This window comes from Narcine bancroftii, chromosome 3 (assembly GCF_036971445.1).
Source record: "Narcine bancroftii isolate sNarBan1 chromosome 3, sNarBan1.hap1, whole genome shotgun sequence".
In the NCBI taxonomy this organism is placed as follows: Eukaryota; Metazoa; Chordata; class Chondrichthyes; order Torpediniformes; family Narcinidae; genus Narcine; species Narcine bancroftii.
The window spans coordinates 368960763-368974412 of NC_091471.1; the positions used below are offsets into that span (position 1 = coordinate 368960763).

Sequence of the window (13650 nt, forward strand, 5' to 3'; positions counted from 1 at the left end):
TATTTAACGCTCAGTGTCATCTATGTAATCGGTGGCCTCATTTATATAGCGACTGGTATTTTAGTTTTCATTTGTTCCTCGTGGTTTCCGTAAATGGTTTACATGGTTATGGTCACATCTTAAACTGTGGGAGATGGTGACGCTTGTCCACTCAAGGCTCCAGTAAAAGGACAAACACTCGTCCTCCGAGAGTTAAATGAGGACGGACCCGCTTCTCCTCCACGGCCATGGGGAATCTCTGCTGTTCGGACGGCATAACCGAGGACAGGTTCCCAGATCTTTCTCGCTCTCCACTTGCATTCACCCGTGGAACACGCGTGTCAGGATCACGAGGGGAGGCAGCCCAGGCACTCTTTGGGCAACAGCTGGAGCCGTTTTCCGCTCGTCACTCCCCACATGGCAGCAAGGAGCTGGAACCAGGAAAACCCACCCACTTCTCACTCCAGCCTTCCACCTGACACCGCATGTCCCTCTCCTCCTTCGTCCCCACTCGTCGCAGCGATGAACGACCACCTCCCGGTGCGTGGTTAGTGTCCATTCTGCTGGCGAGGATAAAGCCTTCCCCGGCCGCCCTCCCCCGGCCGCCCTCCCCCGCCGCCGGGGTGAATGGAAGGAGGGGAGTGAATCCAGAAGCGAATGCGCTTCACCCCATGGATGAACCGCGCTGAGAAGGAGCCGCGAAAAACTGTTTCTGGTCAAAGGGAGGATTGATGATGTTTTCACAAAAGTATTTTGCTAAACAAAGAGCAGAATGAAAAAAGATCAAGCTTTAAAGAAACGAGATGACTGCGGAATTAATGATTGGCCCGGAGATTGTTTTATCCCCCCCCCGCATGACCCCTTCTCTCGCATTCACTTGCACAGGCGGTTGCGGGAAATGGGGACGTGAGCCTGCGGCTCGTTTAATAACGACCGATTCTGGAGCAGAACCAGCGAGGACTCGGACACCGGTGGCTTTCTTTAACCCCACGGGAAACATAGTTTAGCCAAGAAGGAGCTGATGTAGGCGAGTCGAGACATTCCGCAGCTAACATCGGTTGTGTGGCCTTGCTACTGTTGAAGGGAACTTTTAGGTCTTTTCTATATTGAGCTCTCGGAAGGTCAATTGGAAGCAGCACCCCCCCCCCCCCCCCTCTCTCTCTGAGGTCGCAGGGACACGTTGCCATTGAACACTACCCACCAACTCATTCCGCAGATACTCACACAGTTTCTCCATCGGTTTCATTTTCCCCTTCAAGGCACCTTTTGTGTTGCACTTCTTCCTCGTCCCTGACCTTACTGGAAGAAAACCTGCTGAGAGTCTCACTGCTTTCCGAGGAAGCCCCGACGCATGTGCGTTTTATCACGAGGCAAAGTGGAGCATCCTTCACTCAGCAACTTTCTCCTTTTGTCTGGGGTTTGTCCCGTTCCCGGACATTAAAAGACAGTTAGTTCAAATAGCGAGTCCCTTTGAAGGACCATCACCTCCCCCTCCCCCGCTCTCTTTACTTTAAGGACTACATGGCCTTTCCCGGCTTGATGAAGCATCTCCCACAACTGATCGTTTTAAAAGTTGGCGTCCTTAATGGAGCTGTTTAATGAAGTCTAAATTAATTCATTAAAGCACAACTTTCGCCGCGGCTTTAACAGAGCAAGTTAAAAGCGGTTTCAAGACTCCACTTCAGTCACCCAGAAAACAACAAATAAGTCAATAAAATCAATTGAAAACTACAGCCAGATTGCCTTGTTTTACTGCGCTCGGGGTAATAAAGCCGAGCAACTCGAAAGAAACATGAAAGACACTTGGTTTATTGTTCAGGGGTAGTAAAAGGATAAACCCTTTCATGGTGGTGTGCGTCAATAAACGGCAGGGTGGGGTGGACTCTCCCTCCGGATGACAGAATTTGTGGCAGCGTCGGATTATTCGATGATTGACTCTCTCCGGCCTCCCTGGATTACACTCGAACCAGGGGGACTGGAGGATTTCTTTGACTGGGGTGACCCGTACTGAACATTGGACGAGTTGTTTTCACCGCCAGGCTCCCACCAGATACCACGCCATGGTCAGCCAGTAAGACGAAGAGCCAGGCGTGGCACCAGGAGGTGCAATCGTTCGACTTGGAGAAAGTTCCGGGAGGCATTTGTGCAGAACCGAGGAAAGATGGGCCCTTGAAACGGACGTGGCAACAGGGAGGACCCGCATGTTCTCCAGTCATGGTCGAAGGCCCCCACTCTCGTCCCATGGCGATCCGATTCCAGCGCAGCCAAACGCGCGCCCTCTTTATAAGGAGTGTTATTTTTAAAAATTCACCTCTGAACACTCGGCCCTCTTCCAACTTTCAACTGCGTTATGACTATAGACCCCTAAACAGTAGCGGACCAACCTTCCAGACTGGTGTGCCTTGATTCCAGACGCTGCGCGCAATTCTTTTCTGGATGAAGGCTAAGAACGTCTGGTTATTTTGCCTTTGAAATATCGACTGCATGTCGAGAGTACAATGAACCTGATCAATTCCCACCTCGTCTGACTTTGCAGAATAATGCCCATCTGCCCTTTTCTGCGCGGGTTAAAATAGCCTGAACTCGTCTCACTGGAAATCAATACCAGACCCCTGAACCCGTAACTTATTGAGGGACGCGAGATAGATGTTTTGTAAGTCATCGGTGAGCACCAACCCCTTCGAATGAACAGGGCGCAGAAAGCAGTGAGGATCGGCTACCCCTTGGGGACGCCAATCATTTCGCGCCTCCAAGAATGCCGATGGATGGAGAACTGGGATCCAATGGTCGCGTCCGTTCTCCTTGAAGTAGATGATTAACACTCCACGGTCTGTTTACTGCTGGAAGGCGGATCTGCAACAAGCCCATAGATTTGCCCCGTTAAGCGCCTGGAGGTGGGGGCGGGATGGTGGGATTGAATGCCCTCCGCTCGTGAGGTGTCAAGGGGTGGTCATTGGGCTGCGGGTGGATTCCTTTTGCCGGCGGAGCTTTGGATCTGGACGCTTTCTTCTCGCCGGGGGTTTCGGGTCGGGGCTGCGCGACCGGTCCTTAAAACAAAAGGAGGGAAATTTGCTCTTACCTACGCACTCGTTGGACTCTCTGGCCGTGGCTCTTTGCCAGGGTCGGTCGTAGTGGAAAGGTTTGCATCGGTCACATTCCGGGCCCGCGGTGTGGTGCTTACAGTCACAAACCAGGTGGCCGTCCCGATCCTTGATGCACCTGGACGCGTGGCCATTGCACTTGCAGCGGCCGCCGACCTGGAGATCGGAGACTGCGTAATAATAGGACTCCCTGGCGAGTTCCGAGTCGTCTTCATTCTCGTCCCCGAAGGTGTGCAGACGGCCGAAGGCCACCTTGATGTCGGTGGCGGTGACCCAGTCTTGAAGGACCGGGCTGTTGTCAAAATCGTGCGCCGAGGGGCGACCGTCCAAGGTGCTGAAAGCGATCAAGCCCCCCGTGAAAGGACGCATGTCGGTGTGGGAGTCGGTGCAAATGGCCTCTTGCTCGTTCTGCTTGGTGATGACAGCCTTGTTGGGCTTGTTGTACATTTTTCGGCACTGGGTGGAGTAGAACTGAAAGGGCACCCAGGATTTCCCGTAGTCCATCGATTTCGAGATGGCCATCGAGTCTGGCCGCGGGGAGCAGAACTGAAGACTGACGTAGGTGACCTCGAATTTCTTGCCGAGGGAGAGAGTGAGGGTGACATTTTGAGGGGACTGGATGTAATTCTCCGACTGCCAGCAGGTCAGGTTGTGAGGATTGTTGAGGTCGGTCAGGTAGGCTGGCGGCCGAGCCCTCTTCGGGTCCGCGGCATCGCAGATGTGACAGCTCCTGAAGCGATCGTCTCCCTTTTCCGACACCACGCAGAACCTGGTCGCCGGCTTGCCGCAAGTACTGGACACTTTCACTTCCTTGCCGAAGGCGGAGTTGACGAAGTCGGGGATACAGCGCCGGGGGTTGTTGTTCTCGTCGTAGCAGGGGTCTGGGGGAGTCTGCTGGGCTGCAAACATGCTCATGCCATAACCCCCGCGGACGCCTTCCACCAGGCAGGTCAGACCCAGGAAAGCGCAGACAAACTCCCCAAAAGTCCACAGCATTTTGTTCTCCCCTTCACAGCGTAGCCTCGAGGCATACGACGAAGGATCCTGGGGAAAGAAATACAGAAACGCAATGCTCAGGAACACATCGATTCAGAGAGAGAGAGAAAAGCTTCCCACGTTCTGGTCACGCTAAGTTTTTACATTCCTGCTCATTTGTGACTACGCTGTGGTGGAGGGTTACCTGGAAAACGCTTTGATTGAAAGCAGAACAATGCAAAAACCGATGCCCTTTTCTTTAGCTAAGAGACCGCTTGCTACACTGTGCATCGGTCATTTCCATACCCCAGTATCGAGGAGAGTCTCCCTTTCCTTTGGGACTCTCGGTCTCTGCGCCCTGTGTCTGCCTAGAAAGTGAATGACGTCCACAAGTCTTGCGAGCTCGAGGTCATTCTGTGCCCTGACGGAGAGTGTCATTCTACACACAGAGGGAGCGAAAACAACGACATCCACTGGTAGTTGATCAAGAGCGAGCAGGCATTCTTTCACATGGAGCTCAAGCCACAGAACGAGCCCAATTAGACTGTTTACAGCCTCTGCAATCAATGAACGCTGCCGTTTGCCCGATTCTAAGCTGCAGGGATTCACGTCGGGGGAAGAAACAATTCTAACGAGAAAGAAATCTTTGACTTGGGCACGTCACTATGTAGAATCATGTTGGGAAAGGATGATAGATGCTCTGTTATTACATTTCCAAACACGCGAAGTTCTATTACACTGGACATTGAACACAAATCAAACAAATTGACAGGTGGTTGCCAATGCTCTACCCTGGGTTCAGTGGAGGGAGATGCTTTGCTGTGTTGTGAATTCGGCTTTGTCGTCGGAGTTGCTTAATTTTTGGCCGATCAACCCCATTTTATAATTTATACACTTAGGCCATTCGCAGAAATCAATGGAGTCCCCCCCCCCCCACGAAGGTTATAATAATATTTCCTTTCTTAATGTCTCCGGGAGGAATACAAGTGAGACTTGAAAACATTAAGGGTTGTGTTAAAATGTACGGTTAACGCACCCATTTAGTGGAACATTAGATGTTATTTTTTTCCCATATATTCCCATGGTGGAAACGTGAAGACATTCATCTGAATCGGATTCTGGTCTCCAGGCTGTCATATATTATCTCTGCCACTGTATGTTGATGTGGAAAACGAAAATAGTGCGTTACCGAACCTATAAGATCACATCAACGAATTACTTCCACCTGCTGTTTATTTAACCGCGTCCCCCCTGAAAAGCAACGATTTTCGTCCAAATGATGGTCATCAGTATCTCCCCTTCCCAATTCAGCTGCCGAAGGAAACCTTTTTATAAGCACGACTTGTTGGTCTAGAATTTAACGCATACAACTACAAAAAGTGGAATTAAAATGTTAATGCGTGGTGGAAGGCATTCCGCATCAGTCTTGTTACCACACAAAGGACTGCTACAAATTCACATGTAAACCATGATTGACACTGCAATGAAATTGTTAACTCGGAGACAGCGCAAGACCGCTTCCAAAAAGTTACTGAATAAAAAGTGCTCATGCAAGCCGAAACAAAAGCGAGAAAGGAGCTGCCTTTTTCCAGAGGGAGTTCTTTATGCAGGCAGTCCGACAAACCACTTGATAAGAGGGTCAGAAATGATCTCTAAAACAATTCTAGCATAACTTCGCCGCCTGGACGTTGCGTGTGCGTGTATGTGTGTGAAATGTAGCAGTCTTTCTGTTTCTGACGCTCGCTCGTTTCAATGTCTATTATTGAAAACCCACTGATCTTCGTGGCAAAGTAAGGTGGAGCGGTGGGGGTGGGGAATCAAGAACCTGTTATTGTGGCAATCACCACGACAGATTTGGACTATGCAAATTTGCTTCGACAATGCTTCTGTGAGGCTTTTGCTTGAAAAAGGGAGGCTGAATAAATGGGCTGTTGTAAATTGAATTAGCCCCTGATTAATCTCGCCTCAGTCCTGCTCTCTCAGTGGGATGGCTTTGGGACTCCAGCCGCTGTCTCTGCAAGAAAGCCCCGGCTCAGCAGCGTGGCCTGTCCCCTGTCAGCATGCTGCAGGATTTGTTAACTGTTCACCGTGAAATAGCCCATAATACCTTACCCAAATCGTTTTGACAACACGATCACCCCGGGCTCACTGAGGACGCTACCTGGATCCCAATTAAGAGAAAGACAAATCATTCCTGCTTGTAATAGCAAAGTGTAACTCGGGGCATGAAGAGGAAAATTGTGATTTTCTTTTCATGACAAACAATTAATCTTTTCAAAGTTCTAAAGATATCTCACACGACAAAAGTTTATACCGTCCAATGAATCTGTGCCTTGATGAAACGCTCGCCCGAAACGTTGGCTTTGGATCTTTGCTCCGGTCTGACCTGCTGAGTTTTCCCAGCATTTTGTGTTTTCACTTCGTGTCTGCAGACTTTCGCGTTTTACTTCCTTACAATAAATGTGTACGTCTGAGGGTCATGATCTTAATTATTCCAGTTGGAGGACCAATCGTGACAGAATTTTCTGCAGAATGGAGAGGGAATCAAACGTTGTGGATCCAATAATATTTCTGAAAGTGAAATCATTTCGGAGGCTCCATGAATTCGCCTTGAAAAATCGTTTAGGATTGGAAGCTCCGTCTATTGGAACCATTCATTTCTTTCCAGATGTTTCATCGGCAATAATGAATTTGCCCTTCTTTAGACCTAAACGAAACTACGCAGGAAGAACGCCAAGCTGAAAAGAAAACGTTGGCCACAAGAATCAAATAGTTTGAATGGAGTTCTGACGAACATTTGCAGTGAAGGAGTTGCTTGACTTGTTCTATCGAATTACTTCGGAGAAAATCATTGGGAATTGATAATGAAATGGTTGTTCGTCACCCCACAGAAAACACATACAAATATTTTACATTCAATTCCTCTTATTTGAGAAACGCTGCTGCGAACAGTTGAATGAGAAACTCCTTTTAATCTCCGTGCGCGTCCATTAAACTTTGGGATCTGTCTTGTTGAAATTTACAACATTTGAAAGTAGATTAAAATAGGGTCATTTTTCTTGTAAAAACGATGTAATAGAGAGTTATATATCATCAAAGCATCCTGAAAAGGAACTGTTGGACATCTGCTCAGGAAGGCAACCTTACTGGGTGGCGCTGGGACGAAGATTTTCCCGGTTGAATGTGGTAACACGACAGGACCGTTCATTATTTCGGCCTCCGGAAGAATTAGTCCCCTGTTCCGAACAGGCATTGAGTTGAAACGGCGAAGCAGTTGAGAGATTGTCCTCAATATTATGCTCCTTTTTTTGGGCAGCATCCGATGATTGACAACGCTTATCAATTCCCATTTGTGACCGACTCGGGTTCTGCTAAGTTTGACTAATGAATTATTCAGTAATGATTTATTCCCAGGTTTTCTTTTAATGGAAGAAGTCGAATTTATGCTTGTTAATTTAGCATCCAATGAAAGTTTAATCTGACCATTATTACAAGAAGGAAATTTTAATGTCGACCTGGTACTGTGGTGGTTCTTCCCAAAGAGGAATGAGTATTACCTGGATGGACAATGTGGAATCCGCGAGGATAATCTCGTATGAATGAAGGGTCATGGGCAGTGTAGATCGGGAACTTTTACATCTCTTTTCAGGGGGAAGGAAAATTACTTTCTTTTCCATTGGAAATTTGCCCCATTGTTGTGTCACAGGCCCTTATTGATGTGTTCTCTCGGTCAAATGACTAGTTTTCACATCCCTGGTCTCAGATGCACACAGTGAATATAACACAAGGGACGAGCCAGATGACCCCTCTCCAGTTTGTTGATGGCAAGAACAATATTCGTCTTGTCCAAACACACTGAATTGGCTGAGGACTGTATTCCATCCTCGCACTCCGCCGCTACCAGAGACAATCAGCAAAATGTTTCTTCTGTTCGGGAAAGCGGGAGAAGCTTTTGTGCAGTGTTTTTTTTAAAAAAAAACTTTACTGGAACTGCACAAAGTTAATGTAAATGATAAAGGCAGGGAAGAGTTGCCAAGCATTTCCAATCTGCTGGAGTTCAAAAACAGATCACAACAAAAGCGATCCCATTCCGATTTCATTATAGGAGTTTGAAAAGGCGTTTCATTTATTGACATGGATATTGAAATACAACCGTGTCTTATCACAAGATTCCAGCCTTCTTTTATTGCCTCTGGTTAACATGCCAGTTTACTGCAGACCTCATGGTCATCTTTGTGTACTGTTCTGCAACCTACAATCCTTACTTTAGAAGTGAGCACGACTTTCCCACAAACTTATCATTAACCAGAGTTGTCAATTTGATGACTTTTACTTCGGATCACTCCTTCACATCGAGATGGAAAAGGGCCTTACATCGGAGATCATTTACTATCCCTCGGGGCACATAACCTTTGTCTTGCGATTAGGTAGGCCTTCATTGAGGTGACGGCTTGCATATTCTTTACTTGTAGTTGGAAAGCCAGAAATGAGATGGGGCTCTTCCGGAATCGTGGTAAATTTTATCCTGGTCGCTCCTAATGAACTCCGAGCGCATTGAAACAATCCAGGAGTCATTCCATCCACCAAGCTTATTATTGTCAAAGATGCTTCCATCTCTATGTGCGAGCAGGGGAATAGCAGTGAGTGAATTTGTTCAATTCTCTTGTCATGTTTGGATGAACTGAAATCGACGGCTTCCGAATTTCAGACTCCCAACTCTTTCGCAAGTCACCGAAGAAGCGTTTTTAAAATCCCAGCCAATATTTCGCCCTTTGGGGAAGGCCGTTTCTACTTGATGTGCTGTGGGGTTGCTTTTTAAAAAAAATCAAGATAGCACAGTAATAATCAACGCTAACATGTTTAGGTAGGTGTCATCACATTTGACTGCATAGATTAATAAATTACACCTGATTGATTTAGTTAAGAAATTGAAAGCAAATGTTCCCACCTTGCACCCTCATTCATCCAGGCATGTAAACGAAAAGATTACTCTGCTCAGTTTTGGAAGGGCGACGTTGGTCGTCCACGACCTATGTTTCAAAAGATGGGTTGGAATTTGTGTTCGCGTTTCACGGATCGTTGAACACACGATCTATCTGGAAACAATGAAATAAACGAGATCCAACTTTCAGCTTCATCTTAAGTGGATGCATTTCGATTTTATAAAAAAAGCTGGATCCCGATTATGTGGATCACGAAACGTGTTTTTAATCCAAAACAATTAAATCTCGATTGAGGAGTCGAGAATCAATCGCGCGTGCATCAACTCGCAATTCCCCTCCCCTCTTTCCCCTATCTGTTTTATTGTTGTTAATCGTGTCCAGTGGGACACGCTTCACAAACAAAACTGACCATAACAGAGTGAACCGTCTGGGGCCCCGAATCCATTCGCTTCTTCACCCAACCCCCCAATCTTTCAGCGAGCTGGAATGCGGTGAGCCATGCGTCAGAATGAACTTTCACTCTTTGGGGGTTCAGGATGGCCCCCCTCTCTCCCTCGACGCGACTCTGCAAAGCGTCAGGGAAAGAAACCCATTTGCAAGGAAACTTTGGACGTCCAAAGTTTTGCCGGGATTCCCCAATTTCTCGTGGCAGGGGCTGATGGCAATTTCTCGCTATGGGACTCTGGACGAGTTGGGAGTTTTCAGCTCTCATCTTTGGGTCTCGTCCCCTTGGGACCAGAGTCTCTTCCCGCTTGAAGTGTAGTTAATGCTCCGAGGCAGAGTTAGCTTTCTATTCTATTTCCCTTGCAGACCCAACTTCAGCGCACCGCGACGCACCCTTGTGTGAAATCCAGTCAGCACCCCCCTCCCCACCACACACACAAAAAGGAGTTGCGAAGTCATTGTGTAGGACTATGGAAATCCACGAAGGCCTGTTTAAATAAGCAGCGAGTAATCGGCGCCGATTTATTCCGCCGACTGACAGTTCCTTTGAACAGTAACGGAGTGGGATTTTCTGAAAGCTTTTCTGCAGGGTTTTTTTTGCTGCTCAGACCGGAGGGATGAATGCGGGTATTATGCAGTCGAGTCGCTATTCTGAAACGCCAAATTAATGACGAGGAGCTGCCTCTGTGCAAGAGCCCCTCCGAAGAAGCTTCAGTGTGAAATGAGGAGGTTTAAGAAAGATTGGAACAAACGCGCTGCCAAAAAGACCATTTTCACCTCTCGGGAGCCACCCGTCGGCGCGCACATTGCAACGCGGGCTCGGCGCCTCACCGACCATGGGATCCACGCGTGGATCCATTCTCACGGTGACTGCGCAGCCCTCAACGCTTGCACCTCAAGCCGACCCAAAGTATCCCCCCTCCTCCTCCAATATTTACACTGTTAGACGTCTTGGCTTTGTCTTGACATTTCTGGGGGTAGGGAAGCAGAAGGATACTGACCTGTCTTTCACTGCGAGCACCAGCGGAACAGCACCCAGAACTGCTCTCGTCTCTTCGAGGTAACGTTCTTTTGGCAAGATGTGGTGTGGTTTCGACCTTCTTTATAAACGCGGCCAAAGTCAACACGCCAAGGTTTTAACTGATAATTTCATTTTAATAGAAGGGAGGGGGCGGATCTAGAAGAACAAGTTGAAATCAGCCGGAACGAAACGCCAATTGTCCGACTTCCTCAGAATTTTATCCTGAGAAATTTCTCTGCCCCGCCGCAGATAATGAGCAAACCCACCGTTCTAAACACAACCAAAGGTCGCGTGGATTTCCCTTGAAACAATAACTGCAACTTAACTAGCTTTCGCAGAATTCAGACTAGCAACTAAAAGACCTTTGATCTGGGAGATCCTGCACTGGATCATTTCTTCAAGTTAAAATCCAGGGTAAATCCACGTGACGATAACGGGAATCACTCCCTTTTGCTTTTGAATCCAACCACAACCTGCAAAATGAAAAAAGAACCCACCACTTTCCAAATAACTTGTAGTAGGATGTGAACGAAGGTGGAAATATCTACCAGTGAAACATGGCTTGCGTCATGTGTATATATGCAGACGTTAAGTTTGTGTGAGGAATTGTATGAACACGAGTTGATTCATTGCTCTTTAAGGTAACATTTTAGATTTAATACCCCATCTAAACGTTTCCGATTTCACGAGGAGACTGTCTTATGACAAGAATTGAAAATGATTGTAAAACGAGATTAACGGGGTAAATGACAAACGTGGCTTATTGTCTTTCATCTCACTAAACAATAATACAGTTCACAAAGTTCCTGAGAAACAATAAAGGTTAATTTATCTCCAGGGGATAGAAATAGGTTTCTGGTTCAGAATTCCTGAAGAATAATGACGCAGATCGAAATAACACGGGTGAAGGTTGTTGGACTGGATTCGCAATTCGACTCATGATTTGGAGACACTCTTGGCGTCTTTCGAATCAGTTCGTTGAGTACACCTGGAATTTCTAAAGCAAGTGTGATGGACACTGGGGGATTATCGTCAAACCAGTCTGGTTCCTCGGTTGTCCAGGACACCGCACCGACAGGGGCGATTCCCTTCTGAAGTGACCCAGCAAATCTTGCAACATTTGGGCAAACTGCTTCTCCACCTTGTAAAAGCGGGGAAATCAACGAAAGAGCCCCAAAACAATTTCAAAGTCTCTAATACATCGCCATTGTCAGGCATTTACAAAGGGAGAAAAACCAGTTCACCAACAAGAGTCCAAACATTCAAGGACTCGTCCAAGGCGCGATTGAATCCTAGAGCAAGCGCTTGTCACTGAGCTCTTACAGAAGATACAATCGGTGACTTCCCCAAGTCAGAGCTTTATTGCTGTTTTCACACGGACAGCGCCTTTTCGTGAGATGGTTTGTCACACTGTCTGTGGAGGACACGGTTGGCTGACAAACATTAAAGCGCCAATGTAGGAGAGCGTTGAGAATGGTTGCTCGAAACCAGACCATAATCAGATCAGGTTATCTTTTTTAAAAATCAAACCATCACATTAGTCTTCTCTAAACAAAAGATAACGACGAGTAAACAAAATGCGACGAAGATTCTCAATTGAAAACACCCACTTTCTTCACTTTCTCTCCCACTTCTGATCTTTAAGTTTTTACACAAAAGACACGTTCGCTCACGCACGAAGGTTCCCACCTCAGACATGACCGTTGGGAATGGTGAGAGGCAGGATCTTCCATACCACTGCACTCCTCAGAGCGTTGAAGTCGGCTGTTCCCAATTTGCTGCATTTTCCGATCCAGTGGCACATGAAAACGACGTTCATCAGGACCAAGACAAATTTCTCTCCACTTCCTTGTCAGCCACAGGACTTAGCACGGGAACACCGCAGGGCAAATCGTTCATTTGAATAAATATTCTCAGAATATTATTTACCAAGAAGTCTCTGAAAGAGAAGTTGAGCGTAAGGTTAACCGGGGCATCGGGTGAACTGAAGCTGAAGCGCTTTAGTGTAACCAATGTCCCGAATTCTGCGCGCACGGCAAGTTTTCCATTCTCCTTCGGCTCAGTACTGCAGCCAGGATTGCCATGACTTCTGTCCTGTGCAACAGTTGCTGCAATATGATGGACGAGAAATGATGCCGCAGATCGGAGCATTATTTGGATTCAAAGCATGAACCTCAGAATTATCCGAACAGAGGTGCCCTCTTCATCCAGGGGTTGGCAGCTGGGTCACGCACTCAAGTTGCTGTGACCTCGGCTATAACCGAACAATTAACATTTATTAACAATTAATAAATGGAAATAGTTTTCGCAATGAGGCATTTCACATGTAAAGTGGACTAAAGTACCTTAATATACAATAATAACAGCGTAATTATTTATCAACCAGATAAATAATATGGAAATAGTGAAGGATGACAAATGTCGCTGTGATAATAAACGTGAAAACTTGTCTCATTTCTGAAGCGCAGGCGAGAGTCACAAAGAAGGCAATTGGGAAATGAATGCTCCTACTCGCAGCCTTGGAAGCGCCCAGTCTGCTCGACCTCCTGGTGAGTGGGAGAATAACCGACATTAATATTGCCAACAAAGCAAGAAGGTTCAATGTTATGAGGAATGCACTGGAGAAATCAACAGAAACGAGGGATTGAAGAGGATAGTCGGTTCCCCGCCAAACTGATTGCACGTTGGCGCCCTCCAGTGATGCTTTTGTTCATTTGTTTCCATAGTCAAGCATCTTCTCCAGATGATTCAATCCCCTTCAAAAACGAAAGTCTGCAGGCACCGAGGTTGAAATAAAGCACAATGCTGGAGAAACTCAGCAGGTCTTTAAATTGCAAAGATAAAAAGAAGACACAACCGACGTTTCGGGCTTGAGCCCTTTAGCAAAATGTAGACAGGCGCTGAAGAAAAGGACACATCATTTTAGTTTCACAGAAATTTGGGATATTTTCTGTGAGGAGTTTTATTGGCGAATTGGACTGGTACTTAAAGCATAAATGTACCTCACAAAAAAGCACCAGCTCTGAAGACGTACGTTGGGGAAATTTAATTTTCCTTTGCAAATTGAGATCTTTTATGGGATGGCAGGGTTTAAGTACAGCACTTTCATCAAGAAAATGAGAAAGTAGATTTTAGAATATAATAAAAATGTAAGTTTTAAAATGTTGATTGAAAAGGAGGGTGGGGG

At 46.7% G+C, this 13650-nt stretch overlaps 1 protein-coding gene across 3 annotated transcripts in view; it reads right to left on the bottom strand.

Moving 5' to 3' along the window:
* Window positions 1-10489, bottom strand: part of ntn1a (netrin 1a) — a 176487-nt gene extending 165998 nt beyond the window's left edge. The window contains exons 1-3 of one of the 3 annotated variants that reach the window (XM_069930266.1): window positions 10444-10489; window positions 9004-9151; window positions 3059-4124 (exon numbers count right to left, since the gene is read on the bottom strand). In XM_069930266.1, coding sequence (XP_069786367.1) covers window positions 3059-4076 — 1018 coding nt within the window. In that variant the 5' untranslated portion in view covers window positions 4077-4124; window positions 9004-9151; window positions 10444-10489. Of the gene's footprint in view, window positions 1-3058; window positions 4125-4260; window positions 4509-9003; window positions 9152-10443 lie in introns of those variants that run through there. The other 2 variants (XM_069930264.1, XM_069930265.1) reach the window with 2 other exon arrangements.
* Window positions 10490-13650: the final 3161 nt, after the last annotated feature.